The sequence below is a fragment of the Harpia harpyja genome, chromosome 2, assembly GCF_026419915.1.
Source record: "Harpia harpyja isolate bHarHar1 chromosome 2, bHarHar1 primary haplotype, whole genome shotgun sequence".
In the NCBI taxonomy this organism is placed as follows: Eukaryota; Metazoa; Chordata; class Aves; order Accipitriformes; family Accipitridae; genus Harpia; species Harpia harpyja.
Window position 1 is genome coordinate 90,265,135 of NC_068941.1, and position 17,916 is coordinate 90,283,050.

A 17,916-nucleotide genomic window follows, 5' to 3' on the forward strand; every position below is an offset into this window, starting at 1 on the left:
CCTCTGTCAAGGGAACGGATCCTGCCCCGGCCCAGGGGTCGGTGGGGATGGGGATGGATCCTGTCCCACCCTGGGGGGTCGGTGGGGATGGGATGGGGATGGATCCTGCCCCACGTCCCAGCCTGGCCCAAGGTGGTGGGGATGGGATGGGGACGGATCCTGCCCCAGCCCCGGGGGTCGGTGGGGATGGGATGGGATGGATCCTGTCCCAACCCAGAGGTCGGTGGGGATGGAATGGGGACGGATCCTGCCCCAGCCCCGGGGGTCGGTGGGGATGGGATGGGGACGGATCCTGTCCCGGCCCGCGGCTTCCAGCAAGCCCCGCCCCTCGTGAGGCCCCGCCCACCCTGTGCCCCGCCCTTGCCCTGAAGGTCTATGGCGCCTCCGCAGACGGAGGCTCCGCCTCCACGCCCTGGCCCCGCCTCTTTGCTCCGCCCCGACGGCGCGCCCAGCCTGCCCCCCCAACCAGGTCCAATCCACGTGACCAGCTGTCCCGCCCACCGGCGTCACCCCGTCTCCTCCGCGGGTCAGCCCCCGCCGCCCCTCTCTGGGCGCCTATTGGTTCGTGGTGGCGGGAGGGGCGTGCCCCCGGAAGGGGCAGCGGCCAATGGGCCGCGAGTCCCGTAAGCGTCAGGCGGGCGCTAGCGGCGGCGCGAGTGCGGGCGGGGGGTGCAGGAGGAGCGGGGGGGGGCACTGGGGGGGTCCCGGGGGGGGTGCTGGGAGGTTGCTGGGAGCATGGGGGTTTTCGGGGGTGCTGGGGGCATGGGGGCACTGGGGGGGGTCCGGGGGTGCTAGGGGAATGGGGGTCTGGGGGGTGCTGGGACCATGGGGGCCCTGGGGGGGGGGGGTTTCTAGGGGGTGCTGGGAGCATGGGGGCACTGGGGGGGTCCTGGGGGCACTGGGGGGGGTCCGGGAGGGTGATGGGGGGCATGGGGGGTGCTGGGAGCATGCGGGCACTTGGGGGGGTCCGGGGGTGCTGGGGGCATGGGGGCACTGGGGAGGTCTGGGCGTGCTGGGAGGGTCCCGGGGGGGCTGAGGGGGCCCACGGGGGGCGAGGGGGGTGGACTTATGGGGAGGTGTGCGGGGTCACTCCTGGGTGTGCTGGGGCAGGGTCCTTTGGAGGACGGGGGGTTAGGACAAGCCCGTGGGGTGCAAGGGGGAGTCTGGGGGGGGTGTCTGTGGGCTGGGGGGGGGGTCCGTGAGGCTGGGGGCAGCCGTTTCCCTGCCCGCACCGGCCCGGCCCCGCAGGCAGCGGGGCCTCACCGGCTCCACGGGACCCCCGAGCCTGCCCCAGCGACAGGGGTCACCTACCAGGGCTGAGCACCCCTCCCCACCATTCCCAACCCCAGCGCTCACCATGGTGGAGTACCGGATCCGGCCGTACCGCGAGGAAGACTACGAGGCGGTGCGGGAGGTCTTCGCCACCGGCATGAGCGAGTACGCGCCGGCGCTGTGCCTGCACGTGCTGCGGCAGCCCTGGGCTCTTCTGGCGCTGGGCTGCACCTTCTGCCTGCTGCTAGCCAGCGCCCGCTCCCTCCTGCCTGCCCGTCCTGGCCCTCACCCTGCTGCTGGCCCTGGCCCGGCACCTCCTGGGCTGCGCCTGGAGCACCTACATCGACCGCTGCCTCGGGGACGACCTGCGGGACATCGGGGCCGCCTATGCCGAAAGCGCCGGCGCCCGGTTCTGGGTGGCCGAGGCGGACGAGAGGGTGGTGGGCACGGTAGGCGTGCGACCGGCCGACAACGGCGCCGACGGGGAGCTGGCGCTGAAAAGGATGTCGGTGCGGAAGGATTACCGGGGCCTGGGCATCGCCACGGCGCTGGGTCGCACCGCGCTGGCCTTCGCGCGGGCAGCGCGGCTGCCGGGCCGTGGTGCTCAACACGCTGATGCTGCAGCACGAGGCTCGCGCCCTTTACGAGCGCCTGGGCTTCCGCCGGCACCGCCGCTACGTCCTGCCCACCGCCTACGGCCGCCTGGTCAACTGCACCATCACCACCTACCGCTACGACCTGTCCGGCACGCCCTGAGCCTCGTCGCAGCCCCGGGGAGGGTGGGCATCGTGCCCCGGCACCGGCACGGCCAGGCGTGCTCCCCACGTGGGGCCGAGGGGCACGGGGGGAGCCCGTGCCCAGAGCCCCACGGCGCTGGCTGCGCCGCGGGCCGCTGCTCTTGACCGTGCCCGCCGGACACGGCGCTGCCGCGGGGCGCTGGGTCCCCCCCGGCTCCGGCTCGTGCCTTGCCGTGGAGCCGCACGGGCATCGCTTCTCAGGGAGTGTGCCGCACGCCGGCACAGGGGTGGCACGGGGGGTAGGGACCCTTGTGCTACGCGCGGTGGGGGGGTCTGCAGGGCGCAGAGGAGGGGCTGGGACGGCTGCCCCCACCTTGCCAGGGGGTGCCACGCTGCTCCCCACCAAGCCCTGCCCGGCTGTGCCTTGCCTGGCCCCGATACCTCCGTGTCCCCTGGGGGGCATGTGGCTGCCCGAGGGAGACCCCCTGGCCACGTCCCCCCTCATCCTGGCTGCTCCACGGTGCCTGCGGGTCAGGCGCTGCCCCTGTACAGGCTGGAGAAATAAAGGACTGTCCGCAGCGCTGGGCTGGGTCATTCTTCCCGCGCTGGCACAGGGTCCTGGGGTGGCCGCCCCGGTGGCATGATGGGGGTCCCCAGCACCGCGAGTGTGCCCGTGGCATCCCCCTGGGAAGGGTCCAGCACAGAGCTGGGGGGGACAGCAGCAAACTGGACCCACGGGGCATCACCATAAGCCCATGGGGACAACCCACCCACGTTTTCCCCCAGACCCACTCTGCCGGCAGGGGTCCCTGGGCAGGGGACGGTGGTCAGCCGGTGGCTGGCCAGTCCTCCAGGGTGAGGACACCCGCTCCTGGGGTCTGTCTGTCCTCGAGGGCTCCTTGTACCCCCACCTTGGACCCCGATGACCTTCACTCGAGGGATGAAAGGTGACTTGGCCATAAAACGAGCCCCAGCCCCCGCCGGCAGGGAGCCTGGCAGCACCGGGCACCGCTGCTGCCTGCGGTTGAGTCCAGGCAAAGTTCCCGGTGGGTCTGAGCTGGGTGAGTTCCATGGGGCTCAGCCCCCTCGCTAAAAGGAGAGTTTGGGGCTGGGGGGCTACAGCAGCCCTCAGGGGCTGGTAAAGGGGGTTAAATGTGCCTGGACCACCCCCCCCCCCCAGCCTCCAGCGAGGCTTCCCCCACCGTGGGGGTCCAGTACCAAAGCATCTCTCCATTTGGCGGGGATGGGGGTCGCGAGCCCGTCCCCCACCACCGCCCACGACCCCCATCCCCGCACCGGCTCCCTCCCCCCCCCCATTCACCCAGCCAAGGCTGAGCGTAACCCCATAACCTTCTCAAGACTCGGTTTATGGCAGCATCCCGGCATTAGCGGGCGCAGCACTTCCCCTTCGGCGCCTGCGCTTGCCACGTCCCCAGAGCCGCCGTCAGTCCGGGTAAGGGCCGAGCTGGGGGTACAGCCCGGTGCTGTCACCGGACCCCCCCCCGAAGCTGGCCGAGACACTCCCCCCCCTTCCCCAAGGGCTGCAGAACGATGGGCTGAAAGCAGCCGGCATCTTTCTGCGGCAGCGGCGGAAGCTGCCGGCACAGGCCAGCGTCAGGGCTGCAGGAAGCAAAGGCCCCCACCCCGTGCAAGGGGGGTTGCCAGACCCCCAGGTTCTGGCGAGGGACCCCCCCCGTTTGCCTGGGGGACCTGCACAGCTGCGGTCCCCGGTTTAAGGAGCGGCGGAGCTGGTAGCAGCAGGCGGTGGGGGACTGGGAGTCTGCCAAAGTGGGGGGGGGATGCGGCGTGCCGGGACCTTGAAGTGGGGGGGCTGAGGTCACGCTCCCCCTTAGCTCCCAGTAACGAGGCCAGTGCAGACCCCCACGGGGTTTTCGGCAGCTCGGGGCCCCCAACCCCTTCCCTGGGGCAGGGGATGCTGTCCCTGCTGGGGGGTCCCCATGCCCAGGGTGGCTCAGCCCCAAAATCCTGAGCAGGACCACAAGCCCACGGCATATCCCGAGCAGCCCCTGGGGGTTTCTGTGCCTGTCACACCCCCCCACCGTGTCCCTTTGCCCTCCTCCCGCCACAGCACCGTGGGGCAAAGGACGGGCATGCAGGCAGCTGCCCGCCTCTGCCCAGGTTTTGTCGTGCCGCGGCTCCTGGGCGGCTGGCACCGCCGCCGGTGAGTGCCGGGGTCCCGGGGCTGCTCGGGACACAGGAGGGGCAGGCACCCCCAGATCCTCCTGGTCTTCCCCCCCCCCAGGTCCTGGTGTCCCCTCCTGCGTGTCCCAGCCTGAACCCGCTCCCTGCAGCCTGGGGTGGGTGGGATGAATCTCTGAGGCCCCATCAAGGGGGAGACAGGACCCCCCCCCAGCCCACTTCGCCCCTGCCTTCACAGAGACCCCCCCCTGTGCGGGACCGGCCCCCAGCATGGCCTCAGGAAATAGGGAAATCTGGGATGAGATGGGTGATGCTTGGAGGGGGTTCATGGGATCCCCAAGGGGGAAGAGGAGTGGGGCGGGGGGGGGTGGGCAGGGACCCCACAAGGGGCCAGGGTGCCCAGATGCCCGCCCCAGGCAAGGCTGGTGATGGTGATTTTTAGTGAGAAGAGGGTAATTATGCCAGCTGGGCGATGCAGACTGCAGGCTGGTGTCCCGCCGATGGGAGCTAATGCGGCTGCACGGTGCTCGGGCGGCGATTCCCGCCCATTCGCCGGCCGTGCCGTGCCGTCCCGGCGATGGGGTCTGGGGATACTCTGGGGGTCCCCATCCGAGGCGGGCACTGCCCTGACACCCCTGTGCCGTGCCACAGGTGCTGGCAGCCCATGGCGTCCTACCGCATCCGACAGTACCGGGACCAGGACTACGACGCCGTGCGGACCCTCTTCGCCCGCGGCATCTTGGAGCACGCGCCGGCCGGCTACCGCCACTTCCTGCGCTCGGCGTGGGCGCAATTGGGGCTGCTGGTCTTCTTCGTGGCGGTGCGGGCAGCTGCCGGCTGCTGGGTGCTGGGGCTGGGGGCCGTGGCGCTGGTGCTGGCGGCCACCTGGCTCCTGGTCCGCTCCTTCAGCACCTCTTACGTGCGCCAGGCGCTGAGCACCGACCTCTGCGACATCACCGCCAGCTACCTGCGGGCACCCGACTCCTGCTTCTGGGTGGCGGAGGCCGGGGGGTCCGTGGTGGGCATGGTGGCCGTGGCACCGCCGCAGGATCCGGCCGAGAGAGGGGTGGCCCTGGAGCTGAAGCGAATGTCGGTCAGCAAGGACTACCGGGGTCGGGGCGTCTCCAAAGCGCTGGGGGGCTGTCTCCAAAGCGCTCTGCGGCGAGGTGCTGCGCTTTGCCCGGGCACTGGGGTACGGGGCGGTGGTCCTCTCCACCTCCATGGTGCAGGTGGCGGCCCAGCGGCTCTATGAGGGCCAGGGCTTCAAGAAGGTGGGCGCCTTCAGCCCCTCGCTGCTCGGCAGCCTGCTCTGCTTCCAGATCTTCCACTACCGCTGCGACCTGCCCGGCCGCACCGCAGCCCCGCCACGCTAGGCACTGCCGCGGCACCCGACCCCAGCATGTGAGCCACCGCCACGGCACACCCGACCCCAGCCCCGGCACGTGAGGTACTGCCGCGGCACTCCCGACAGTGGTCCTGGCACACTAGCACCACTGGAGCATCCCCACCCCTGGCACGCAAGGCACCACTGCAGCATCCCCGGCCCCGGCATGCGAGGTACCGCTGCGGCACACCTGACCCCGGCACGCTAGGCACGGCTGCGGCACCTGCATGGGGTGGGCAATGGGGCACGGAGGCTGCGCCTGCCAGGCTGCCAGAGCCTTTCCTAGTTTTCTAGCAGTGAGAAATAAAGAGAGACCTGTGGGAAAGCCGTGTGGGGTGCATATGTGGGTACGCGTGTTGCGTGCACGTGTGTGCAAGTCTGCGCGTTGCCTTGTGCGCAGCTGCGCACGTGCCGTGCATGCAAGTTTGCAAACATGCATGTGTCTGCGTGTCTGCACACCCATGTGCGTGCATGCGTGCCTGCGCCTCCGTGCGTGCCTGCAGACGACTGCTGGCCTCCCGGTCCCCTCGCCTGGCCGCGGGGCTGTGAATAACCCGGGCAGGGATTCGGGGGCAATGCCTGCCGGATCGGCAAGTGCCCGCTCTGCGGCGGGAAGGGCCCAGGGCCGTCCCGGTGCCGTCCCAGAGGCATCCTGGGGACACCTCTGTTGTCCCACGAGCGGGGTTCAGTATTCGGCGTGCAATAAGCAGTCTTACACACAGAGCCGAGATATTTCTTTTATTTCATGTTTGCACAGAGGTGGGTGCCAGGTGGTGACTCCGCAGAGCTAGCACACCATACCGAAGAACCGCAACATCTTTATCCTGTTACACCATTAGTAAAAACCCGCCTAAATTTACGCTCCTTGGTTAGTAATCACCGCCCCCTCTGTTATTGGCTAGTTACATTGAAATTAGTCTCGTTTGCTGCGTAAATTGGCACGCATGCTCCTTTGGGGGGGGTGGCAGGGGGCAAGTCGTCTTGGTCTGGATTTGAGTCGGTGGTCGCGATCTCCCTTGCCGCCTTTACCGCCCCCCCCCAGTTCCACGTTTCTTGGGCAATCGCCCGGCTTTCGGTGCTTTTTTGGGGCAGGATGTTCCCTTTTCATCACTCTTTAGCTCCTTCTCCGAGGGTATAGTCCTTAGCAAGGCATGCCTCGTTTGCACAAAGTAACCCGGCTTACATGATGAAGCTAGTGTTTAACCTGGCACCCTAAATCGAGCCGTGTCACTACGACCGAGGCGTTAACCAACACGCGGCTTTAATTATTCTGCACCTCGGGGGGGCAGGGGACATCTTGGGGGGGGCAAGGGGACACCATGGGGGACAGGGACATCCCGGCTAGCCCAAGGGCGGGAGGACCCCCGTGCTGGGGACAGGAGGGACCAGGGACCCCCGGGGTGCTGGGGGGGTGGTGGGTGTCACCCAGGGATGGCGGCAGGGGACACCCGGGGACAAGGGGGGAGCTCGGGGATCGGCAGCAGGCGAGCGGCCGTGCCCTCACTCAAGATGGCGGCGGCGCCGACCCGCCGTGCCCTCACTCAAGATGGCGGCGGTTCCCGGCCCTCTCCGCCGCCTTCCCCCGTGCCCTCACTCAAGATGGCGGCGGCCGAGACGGCGTCGTGGCAGGGCGGGGCGGGCGGGCGGAAGCGCAGGTAGGGGCCGCGCCGCCGGTAGCGCCTGTCCCGGCCCGGCCCCGCACGGCCCGGCACCATGGGACTGTTACACGGCCAACTGGAACCCGCTGGGCGAGGAGGCCTTCTACCGTGAGGGGGGGCCTGGGCCCGGTACCGGTATTGGTACCGGCGAGAGGCGGCCCCTCCCCGTCCCTGGGGCCGGCCAGGGGTCCCGGGGCCGGCCGTGGGGCCTGCTCGGTGGGGGTCTCAGGGCTGGTCATGGGTCTTGGGGCTGGCCGGGGGGGTCCCGGGGCTGGCCATGGGTTTTGGGGCTGGCCGGGGGGGTCCCGGGGCCGGCTGGGGGTGGGCGCTGTCCCTAGTCCCCCATCCCTCGGTCTGCCGCTCTGTCTATCCATCCATCCGTCCCGTCTGTCTGTCGCCTGCAGTAAGTTCGAGCTGTACACCATGAGTGGAGCCTGAAGGAGGACCTGCGGGACTGCCTGGTGGCGGCCCGCGCCCGTACGGAGGGCCCATAGGTAAGGGCTGGGACCCCCGGCACCCCACGCTGGGGCAGGAGCCCCCCAGGCACACGGGACAGGGGCTGTCCTGCACCCCCGGCAGTGACGGCAGAGGGGCCGCAGCTCGGACAGACTGTCCCCATCCCTCCCACAGCTCTGCTGAAGAACAACGCCCGGAAGGAGAAATCCCCCGGCGTCCGCCCGCTGCTGGAGAATCTACTCGGCCTCGGGGCTTCTCCTGGCCAGCATCCCGGTGAGCTGGCCCGGGGTCGGCCACCCCCTCCTTTAAGCTGTGTTCCGGGTGCTCCTTGGAGGTCTGTGATGTGCCAGGGAGTTAGGACAGTCCTAGCTGCCCCTTGGAGAACGCCAGAGGCTGTAGCTCTCTGCCCCTCGCAGTGATAAGCCACGGGCAGGAGGACTGTGGAAGGGCTCACGGGTGGCACCAAGGCTGGGTTACCAGCTGGGTGTTGCAGGTGAATCACTGGGCTGCGAGACTGGCAGTCACCTCTGCCTGTGCCACTCGCTTGTGTGCCCTTGGGCAGCTCCTCTGGTCTCTCCGTGGGGAAACTGGATGCTACCACGTGTCCTCAACACCTTAAGCTCTCGGAACAAGGGCTCTGTGCAGCTCCCGCAGCCCCTGAAAGCTTTGGAGAAGCTGCTCAGAAGTGGTGGTGTGTGGTAGGGGGTGGAGTAGAGAGCTGCAGGGAGAAGGAGGCTGCCCAGCCCTGCAGAAGAGGACAGGGTGGGGACAGGAGCCGCAGGGGTTGGTGCCACGGGAGCATCCTCCCTTCCCCGCTGTTTGGGGCTGGGGCGACGCAGGGCAGTGAGGATGTGGAGGGGTGGGGAAAGCTGCCACAACCACAGGGCCCTGCAGAACCAGGGGTCTCAGACCTCCGGGATGCCCAACTGTGGCCGTTAGCTTCATGTATGTCTCCTGGAGGGACATTTCTGGGGCTGGGCTGGCCGGAGGCAGGCAGCCCCATGGTAACACACATGTATCTCACTGCCCACAGTGGAATAGCGGCCAGCTGGTGCAGATGGCTGGACAGCCAGCGAGGACCTGCTGTGCATCCAGGAGGATGGCACTGTTCTCGTCTACAACCTCTTCTGCGAGTTCAAGCGCCAACTTCAGCATGGGCAACGTGAGTGGGGCAGGATGGGGAGCTCAAGAGATGCCCAGGGTTGGGTTTGTGCAACGAAGAAGTGAAAAGCTGCGAGGCTTCCCTGAGTGCTTCCCCAGCCCATGAGGGCACAGCGGGGCTCCTGGGGCCAGAATGATCCCCTCTTCGCTGCAGGAGCAAGGCCTGTCTGAGCTGGAACATGTACCAGCAGTGCAGCACAGGGCTGGGCTCACTCCTCCCCGGGGTGGTTTTGTTCCCGGAAGCAGCGGGCAGCGTGGTGCTGAGCCCCGCTGCTCCGGCCCGGGCCCAGCTCTCTCTCCGGTGCAGGAGGTGCTGCAGAACCATGTGCTGGAGGCGAAGGTCTTCACACAGAGTACGGCACCGGTGTGGCCATCCTCACCGGTGCGCACCGTTTCTCCCTGACCACCAACATTGACGACCTGAAGCTGCGCAGGATGCCCGAGGTTCCTGGTGCGTCCCCTCCCTGCTGCCCCCCGCTCCGGCCGGGTGCGGGGGCCTGACGCTGGTTCCCGGCAGGTCTGCAGAAGCCGGCCCTCCTGCTGGGCCGTGCTGTCCCCAGGACAGAGTCACCATCATCTGCTGGCAGTCGGACAGGACCTCTACCTCCTGGACAACACCTCCTGCTCTGTGGTGGTGAGTGAGCCGTGCGGGTGTCCGTGGGGAGCAGGGTGTCTGCAGCCCCCTGCACTTGCTGGCAGGTCCTTCCTCTGCTGTCCCACGGGTGGATGTGTACAGCAGGGACATCTGGCTGCATCCTGGCCAGGGGCAAAGGTGTGAGGGTTGGGCGGGTGCAGGGTGGGAAGGGACACCCCCGCTCTGACCAGTCCTCAGCACCTTACGCAGCATCGGTGCTGGCGTGTTGCACGTCCCTGTGTCCCCAGGTGTGACCCTCATCCTTTCCCTGTCCCAGACCCCCTCCTGGCATGAGCCCCTCCGCCGGTGCCTATGTGCAGATGGCCGTGTCCTTCAACTACCGCTGCCTGGCACTCTTCACCGATACTGGCTATGTCTGGATGGGTTGGCCACGCTGAAGGTGAGCGTCTCCCTTCCCTCCTTGTAGTGGGGCATTAGGGTGTCAGCCCACCCCTCCTCTCCCAGTCTGGCAGACAGATCCAGCAGTGTGGGGTGTCCAAGGAAGTTCCTCGGGCTCCCCATGGACTTGGGGCTGCAGGATGGGCTCGCTGCTATCCGCAGGCATCTGCACTCCAGCCATCGGGAGATCCACCCTCTTTTGTTCTTCACCTGATTTTATCCCTTACTCCCACTTTTTCTATTTCTGCACCCATCTTTTTGCTGGCCTTGTACCTCCCTTTCTCTGTCCAAACTGCCCCAGATCAACAGCCCACCACTAATTACTTTTTCCCCGCTGGTCACAGTTCTGCTACATCCATACCCAAACTTGCTGGTCCTAGTACCATTTCCTGGGCAGTCTCATCCTTATCACCACTGCAGGTGTGGTCACTTTTAGCGTAGGGCCCTTGCTTGAGAGTCATGATTCCTCCTTGCAAATTCCCCCACGCTGTGGGGCTTGCCGCACTTTCTCCGCTGCGACAATCTAGGGAAAACCGACGCATCGCCAGGACTCGCCCTGGGGAGAAAACGGACTAACACAGATACTGTGGATCAAACGGTTTCTCCGTTTATTAACTGCGCAACACTCGGTTATATATGTTTCTAGTATCTACTTACACGTAAGCCATTTGTTGATTGGTTAACGTGTGCCGTTCACGCACTTAAACAATAGTCTAATTGGATAAAGTCTTCTGATCACGCGAAGTTTCCTCCACCTGCATGCTGTCTTGCACCCTGTCTTCGGTCACGTTGCCCTCCTGTTATCAGTCACGTACGCCCGACCTTGTTCTACTTTTTGTGCTTACTTCAACAAACTTATAGCAAAGAACAGTAGTGTCTTGTGCTAGCAAACAGAGAATAACAGTTGTGCCTTACGCAGTTTCCCTCGTTCTCCCACAAGTTCTCCCACAATTCTCCCACAGGGCTCATGCTGGTGAGGTGCTCTTTGCCTTCCATGCCCTCTGAGACCAATCCTTCTCCTTTCATCATTGTTTGCTTACCAGACCTCAGTCGAGCATGAGCAGTTTTCTGCATTATGCGCAGGCAGGCTGTGTGCTGCAGCAATGGAGGAATGTTTTTCACACTCGGTTTAAGTGTTCATGCAGCACCCTTGCCCTTCGGCTGTGTCAGCTGCAGCCCTGGCTGCCTCCAGAGCTAAAGACGGGGCCGGGTACTCCCGCAGGACCTGCTCGCAGTGCAGCACCCATGCTCCCGGTGCCCATCGCAGCCTGGGCTGTGCTGTTCGCCCCCCCCCCCCGGCAGCTCCCCTCAGCACATGGCCCTGGTGCACGCGTGATGCCACCCGTCCCTGTGCTGCCGTCCCCCTGACCCAACTCTCTCCCGCCGCAGGAGAAGCTCTGCGAGTTCAACAGCAGCATCCGATCTCCACCCAAGCAGATGGTTTGGTGAGTGGTCTCCCCGCCGGCCCCCTCTGCCTCTGGCTATGCCCACCCATGCTCCTCCGGTACCCCAAGCCTTTGCAGGGGTCCGCTTGGCTCTGCGGCCACCCTCTGCCTCCCTGGGGCGAGCAAGACCCTCTCACGTCCCCGCTCCAGGCATGGGGGGCTGCAGCGGCGCTGGGGTTAAGCCAGGGCTCCCTGGCAGGTGCATGCGTCCCCGGAGCCGGCAGCGTGCCGTGGTGGTGGCCTGGGGACCGGCAGCTGATGGTGGTGGGGGAACTCCACGGAGTGCATCCAGTATCCTTTGGGGAAGAGCAACCTGCATCATTTCCGAAGGCCAGCCCAAACTGCGGGCCTCCGCGAGCCCTCCTTGGGTCACTGCCATCTCTGTCACGGTCACTGGTGTCCCTGGAGGCCCCCTCGGTTGTCAGCAGCCCCCCAGGATGGTCAGAGGAGATTGACCTTGTTCTCTCCTCTGCAGTTCTGCCACGATCTCCCCTGCCCCACCACAGCCAGTCTGGTCCTGTACAACAGCGAAAGCCCCTCCTGTCTGCCCCCCCCCGGCCTCTGTTGCCTTTCTCCAAGCCTCCCTGCTGAGGGGAATCTGCTCCCCCTCGGCTCTGAGAGCAGAGCCGGAGCTGGGAGCCACCAAATCCCCCGTGGCTGGAGCGTTGGTCCTGCCGAGGTCCAGTCCCGATTCCCTGAGGACAAAGGCTGTCATGAGTGGGGGGATCCTGTCCCTCCAAAGTGCTGATCCCATGCCCCGCTGCCTCTCCATGGAAAGGGGGTTCGTGAGCCACAGCCCCATGGGGAGGGGGGCTCTGGGGGGTCATTCCATGGCATTGCTGGGCTGGACTGGCCCCTCAGGGCAGGGTTGGGCTGCACCCAGAGCCGCTTTCCTCCTGCGAGGCCTTAGCGGGGAGCGCAGATTTGTCCTGGATGAGGACTCCTACCTAGTGCCCGAGCTGGATGGGGTCCGGATCTTGTCTCGCACCTCCCACGAGTTCCTGCATGAGATTCCAGGTGAGATGGCACCGAGCGGCGAGGCTGAGTGGGACCCCCCCTGCGACTAGGCAGGCAGGTCTCTCCTGCACTGCTCGGCAGTCAGGATGCGGCCGGTGACTGTGGCCAGCTCTGAGTGCGGGGGTCCAGCCTGCCCAGCCCTTTCTGGAGGCTCAGGAGGTGCTGAAAGCCCCACGGCAGAGTAGAGCCATGCCCTGAGCCCCACCAGCCATCCATTGCAGGGCTCTGAACCCAGTCCCCGCCTGGCCCTGGGTTCCTTCCTTCCCCAGCACCGTGCCAGTTCTGGTCCCCTCCTTTGCCAGCTCTGTCGAGCCCCTGTGTCCTGAGCAGGGCCCTGCAGGCTGCCACCTCCCCCTCCTGCTGCTAGAAGTCCTGGGCTTTGAGCTGAGGGCCTGGCACAACTCAGCACTCTGTTGCTCACCTCCCGCACTGCTGCCACCCTTGTGCTCCAGAGCGGAGGTGCCCGGGAACTGCTGTGGCTCTGGGGAGGATAGTAAGCTCCTCAGGATCCTGTGTATCCCTGGCAGCTGCCCCTGCCTCTGTCTTTTGGACCCTTGGGCTTGGTGTTTACTGAGGGCTGGAAGAGCAGCCCTGAGCTGTCCATCGCTGCGGCTCTGCCCAGCTCCTCGGGCCGGCGGTGGCCATGCTACCATCCCAACAAAGGACGGTGCTGGCACGGGCCCTCCTGGGTCCTGAGCTGCAGGCAGAGGTGGTGGGGGGAGCAGGGGTGCAGCGGGTGCAGGTGACACTCCTGGGCTGAGGCATCCTCTCACATGTTTTTTTTTCCCCCCATCCTATCTCTGCAGAGGCCAGCCAGGAGATCTTCAAGATCGCCTCCATGGCCCCAGGGGCACTTCTGCTGGAGGCACAGAAGGAGTACGAGGTACGGCCCGCTGCCCCGCTCCGGGTCCTGCCTGCCCCAAGGAGGTTGGGGTGGCTCCAGTGCAAACCGCTGCCAGTGTTATCCCATGGTGATGGGAAGGGGGAGATCCTGGAGGTCCCTGCCGGGGCCAAGGTGCCAGGGCGAGGGCTCTCTTGGCCCCTGGTCCCAGGGGTGCTGGGGCTCCCAGAGCTCACCCTGACAAGTGAACAGCCTGAAACTCACCCCATGGGCCATGCTCCCCTGCAGAAGGAGAGCCAGAAGGCAGACGAATACCTGCGGGAGATCAAGGACCAGAAGCTGCTCCCGGAGGCGGTGAGCCAGTGCATCGAGGCAGCCGGCTACGAGCACGAGCCAGACACCCAGAAGTCGCTGCTGAGGGTGAGTGAGGCAAAGGGAGGCTTTTGGCTGCGGCTGAAGACGTCTCTCTCCCGGGTTGCGGTCGCGCTGTGGCCGACACAGCCCCAGCACTGGATGCCTCTTGCAGGCAGCCTCCTTCGGGAAGTGCTTCATCGACAAGTTCCCCGCGGAGAGCTTCGTGCGCATGTGCCAGGACCTGCGGGTGCTCAATGCCATCCGGGACTACCAGATCGGCATCCCCCTCACCTTCACCCAGTATCCTCTGTGGGATGGTGCATGAGTGATTACCCTGGGGCGGGTGCAGGATCTGGCCCAAGCAGGGTCAGTGCTGTTTGGGGCTCCAGGCTCTGCTGGGGTGGCCACCTCGTACGTGGAGCGAGACACGGTGGAGAAAGCTGCAGAGCTGCTTAGCTGCCATCCCTGTGGTGTTCGGGCACCAGCTGTGCCCTGGGCCCCATGGCAGGGGTCTCTAGCTGAGACCTCTGTGCTCATGACACCCTGCAGAGCTGTCCTGTGGTGCTTGCAGAGCCGAGCTGGCCCTACGGCCATATGTGCCAGGTCTGGCCCAGGGGTGCCAGGCAGGGATGCTGCCAGGAGAGGGGCAGGTGCCCAGCACACGTTGCCTGCGCTCTGTGGGGTTTTGCGGTCCAAGATGTCCCTTGACTGTCTCCACAGATACAAGCGGCTCACCATCGAGGTCCTGCTGGACAGGTAAGGGTCCCTGCGAGCTGGGCACAACTCCGGGCAGCCGGGGCCGAGGCAGTGTCCGGCCACGCTGCAGTCCCCATCCCCGTGGTCCCCGTCCCCCTGACTGGGTGCTGAGCAGGCTCCGAGTGTCCTGCGAGGCTGGCTGAGCTGCTCGACTCCTTGGACCCGTGTGGGGTCATGGCGCTGACCCCCCGTATGCCACACCAGGCTGGTCCTGCGGCGGCTCTACCCGCTGGCCATCAGGATCTGCGAGTACCTGCGCCTGTCGGAGATCCAGGGCGTCAGCCGCATCCTGGCCCACTGGGCCTGCTACAAGGTAAGGAAGCAGCTCGGAGGGCTCTGCCCGTCTGGAGCTGTGCGGAGACCTCTCTGCTCATGCCCTTCCAGGTGCAGCAGAAGGACAAGTCTGACGAGGAGGTGGCCCACGCCATCAACCAGAAGCTGGGCGACACACCGGGCATCTCCTACTCCGAGATCGCTGCCCGGGCTTATGACTGTGGCAGGACGGAGCTGGCCATCAAGGTCTCTTGGCTGGGGCTGTGGCGGGTCCGGCTGGGCAGTCGTGGCGGTGGTGGCCGTGCGCTGACAACACCTCTGCCGCTTGCAGCTGCTGGAGTATGAGCCGCGCTCTGGGGAGCAGGTCCCGCTGCTGCTCAAGATGAAGCGGAGCAAGCTGGCCCTCAGCAAAGCCATCGAGAGCGGGGACACCGACCTGGGTAAGGGTCAGGGCTGGGCGGAGGAGGGGAGGGATTTGGGGTCCGGGGGAGCCCATTCATAGCTTTGTGCCTCGTGGGATGAGGGCGGCAGGAGCTGCTTGAGCCCTGCGGGGCAGTGCTCGCCCTCGGCACGGGGCTCTGCCCTACGCCTGGACATACCCTCACTCCCCTCCCGGTGCTGCTCCCTGGGGCCGGCCGTGTTGGGGGGCAGGAATCCATCCTCCCCTTCCTGAACCGTGCTGTCTGCCCCAGTCTACACCGTCGTGCTCCACCTGAAGAATGAGCTGAATCGTGGCACCTTCTTCATGACGCTGCAGAACCAGCCGGTGGCCCTGAGCCTGTACCGCCAGGTAGGGGCTGCCACCGCATGCCTGGACCCCGGGAGCCACCGTGGTGCGATGGGTACTGCTCCCCATCCCCACGTGCCCTGACCTTCCCGCCCCATCGCTCCCCAGTTCTGCAAGCACCAGGAGCGGGAGACGCTGAAGGACCTGTATAACCAGGACGACAATCACCAGGAGCTCGGCAATTTCCACGTCCACTCCAGCTACTCGGAGAAGGTCTGTGCCCGGCGGTGGCAGGAGGAGTGGGGAGGAAGGGCTGGTGGGCTCCGGGCTGGCTTCTTCTCACCCAGGGAGCCACTTGGCCATCACCCCCTTGGGGCTCTGTGCTAGCAGACACCCAGCCCACCTTGTGTGTGCCAGGAGGTCAAGATCTCACCCCGGGTTAGGCAGGGCCCAGACCTCTGCCCGTCTCTGGGGATCAAAGCAAAGCAGCGCAGAGCCAGAGCTTCGTCTTGGCTGTGTCTCGGCACCAGACGCCCCTCCTGCCCCACCTGGGGGGGGCTCTGAGGGTGCTGCCCCGTCCCCGCAGCGTGGCATCTGTGCTGGCAGGAGGTGAAGTGCCCATGCTCTCTATCCTCAGCGCATCGAAGGGCGAGTAGGAGCTCTGCAGAACGCCCTGGATGAGTACTACAAAGCCAAGAACGAGTTTGCTGCCAAGGTGAGCGTAGCTGGGGCTGGGGGGCTGCTGCAGGGGGGGGCCCTGCTCTCCTGGGGCTGGGCAGGAGCAGAGCTGGGCATCGCTGGCCAGCACAGGGCTTCAGCTGGGCCACCTCCGCTCGACGTGGCACTGCAGGTCCCACCGCCTTGCTCTGTGGCCAAGGTGGGGTGGGCTGCTGCCATCGCTTGCTGGGGCAGGGACCCGCTGGGCCCCATGAGCAGAGCTGGGACAGGGACCCTTTAGGCTGGTGCTTTGCTCCCCAGGCCACAGAGGATCAGATCAAGCTCCTGCGGCTCCAGCGACACCTCCAGGAGGACTTTGACAAGCCCTATCTCGACCTCTCGCTGCACGACACCGTCTCCAACCTCATCCTGGACGGCCACCACAAGCGAGCCGAGCAGCTCTACCGGGAGTTCAAGATCCCCGACAAGAGGTCCGTCCCCGGGCGGGGGCTCCTCTGTGCAGCCCTGGGGGCTCACGCTGGGCAGGAGCTGTGCTGTGGGGCTGGGATCAGGGGGCTGTGGGGTACTAGCAGCTAGAGGAGCTGGCTTGACCTGTGTCCCCAGGTACTGGTGGCTGAAGATCAGCGCCCTGGCCAACCGCGGCGACTGGGAGGAGATGGAGAAGTTCTCCAAGAGCAAGAAGTCACCCATTGGGTACCTGGTAAGAGATTTCCCTGCTCGGGGGGGCCAGCCCTGCCCCGTGGGTGGCTGTGGGGCAGCAGGAGGGCACTGCGTGGAGCAGCCTGAGAAGGCTGGTGTGGGGCAAGGGGAGCAGGGAGGGCCCAGCAGCCAGCTCCCCCCACCCTCCCACCCCATTCCTCTCTGCTCCAGCCCTTCGTGGAGATCTCGGTGAAACACCACAACCGCTACGAGGCCAAGAAGTACGCGCCCCGCGTGACCCCCGAGCAGCGTGTCAAGGCCTTCGTCCTGGTGGGGTGCGTCCGCTCGCCCCCCAACCCAGGGTTGGGGGGGAAATGGGGGTGGCTGGGAGGGCAGTTTGGGGGTGCTTGGGGCAGGGTCAGAGCCTGCAGGAGCAGTTGGTTCCTCATGTAGCATCGCTAGGGTCTTGGGGGGCCTCAGGGGCAATGAGACCCCCAGGAGCATATGGGGGGGGGGCACCCCGAGCCTCATTCTCTAGCTGCTGAGGGCTGCGTGGGGTGCCTGCCCTTGCCAGGGCTGGTGTCTCCAAGAGGTGGGGGAACTGGGGCTGCTGCCCCCCTCCTGTCCCCACACCGCCCCCAGCTCCCCCGCTCTGCCACAGGGACCTGGACCAGGCGGCCGATGCCGCCATCGAGCACAAGAACGAGACGGAGATGAACTTTGTCCTGTCCAAGTGCACCGCCAGCACCGACGCCGCCGTGGCGGAGAAGCTGAACCGAGCCCGAGCCCAGCTCCTGAAGAAGTGAGCCCCAGCGGTGGGGGGCCCTGCCCTGGCCCCTTTCCCACCACACGCTCCGGGGCAGGGGTGGCTCCAGCCCCCCTGTCCTGCCACTGGAGCCGCTGTCCTGTCCCCCCACGCCTCCCCCTTGCTGCGGGGGGTCCGTGGACGAGGGCAGGGTGACAGAAGGGTGTCCATGTCCTGCGCCAGGGCTGGGGTCACCCTGGCAGTGTCCCCCTCGCAGTGGCTACGAGGCCGGGGTCTTCCTCGCTGGCTGCAAAATACAGTGGGATGCCCCCCCCCCCCCCCAGTGCCTGCACAGCCCCCTCTTGCCGTGTAGCCCCCTCCCTTCTTGTTCAGTAAAGAGAAGAGTTCGCTGTCCTGTCTCCTGCTGTAAAATGCTCCCCCCCCCCCGCAGCCTGCTCAGCACCCATGATGAGGGGGCTCCCGGGGGACACCAGTTATGGGGGGGCTGGGGGGGGGCTGGGGGACATTCATGGTGGGCATTGGGGTGCAGGGAGGGGTGCCAGGGGCCCTGGGGGGGTCT

At 66.3% G+C, this 17,916-nt stretch overlaps 3 protein-coding genes across 3 annotated transcripts; all 3 read left to right on the top strand.

Moving 5' to 3' along the window:
- The first annotated feature begins 584 nt into the window (after positions 1–584).
- LOC128139031 (probable N-acetyltransferase camello) lies at positions 585–2,590 on the top strand. The gene is given in 4 exon segments (XM_052780921.1): positions 585–656; positions 1,350–1,540; positions 1,542–1,849; positions 1,851–2,590. Coding segments are annotated over 4 exon segments (726 nt in total). The 5' UTR covers positions 585–607; the 3' UTR covers positions 2,029–2,590.
- Positions 2,591–3,803: 1,213 nt separating this feature from the next.
- LOC128139032 (N-acetyltransferase 8-like) lies at positions 3,804–5,878 on the top strand. The gene is given in 3 exon segments (XM_052780922.1): positions 3,804–4,191; positions 4,821–5,289; positions 5,291–5,878. Coding segments are annotated over 3 exon segments (945 nt in total). The 5' UTR covers positions 3,804–3,967; the 3' UTR covers positions 5,543–5,878.
- Positions 5,879–7,084: 1,206 nt separating this feature from the next.
- VPS16 (VPS16 core subunit of CORVET and HOPS complexes) lies at positions 7,085–17,742 on the top strand. The gene is given in 34 exon segments (XM_052781026.1): positions 7,085–7,329; positions 7,616–7,632; positions 7,635–7,681; positions 7,684–7,705; positions 7,842–7,900; positions 7,902–7,940; positions 8,701–8,722; positions 8,725–8,810; positions 8,812–8,829; positions 9,136–9,169; positions 9,172–9,279; positions 9,346–9,359; positions 9,361–9,473; positions 9,740–9,846; positions 10,163–10,281; positions 11,251–11,306; positions 11,506–11,551; positions 11,553–11,573; positions 11,575–11,597; positions 12,229–12,323; positions 13,130–13,206; positions 13,453–13,584; positions 13,691–13,818; positions 14,239–14,274; positions 14,479–14,587; positions 14,659–14,793; positions 14,879–14,987; positions 15,240–15,337; positions 15,443–15,547; positions 15,912–15,989; positions 16,253–16,422; positions 16,556–16,652; positions 16,823–16,926; positions 17,253–17,742. Coding segments are annotated over 34 exon segments (2,799 nt in total). The 5' UTR covers positions 7,085–7,099; the 3' UTR covers positions 17,398–17,742.
- The last annotated feature ends 174 nt before the right edge of the window (positions 17,743–17,916 follow it).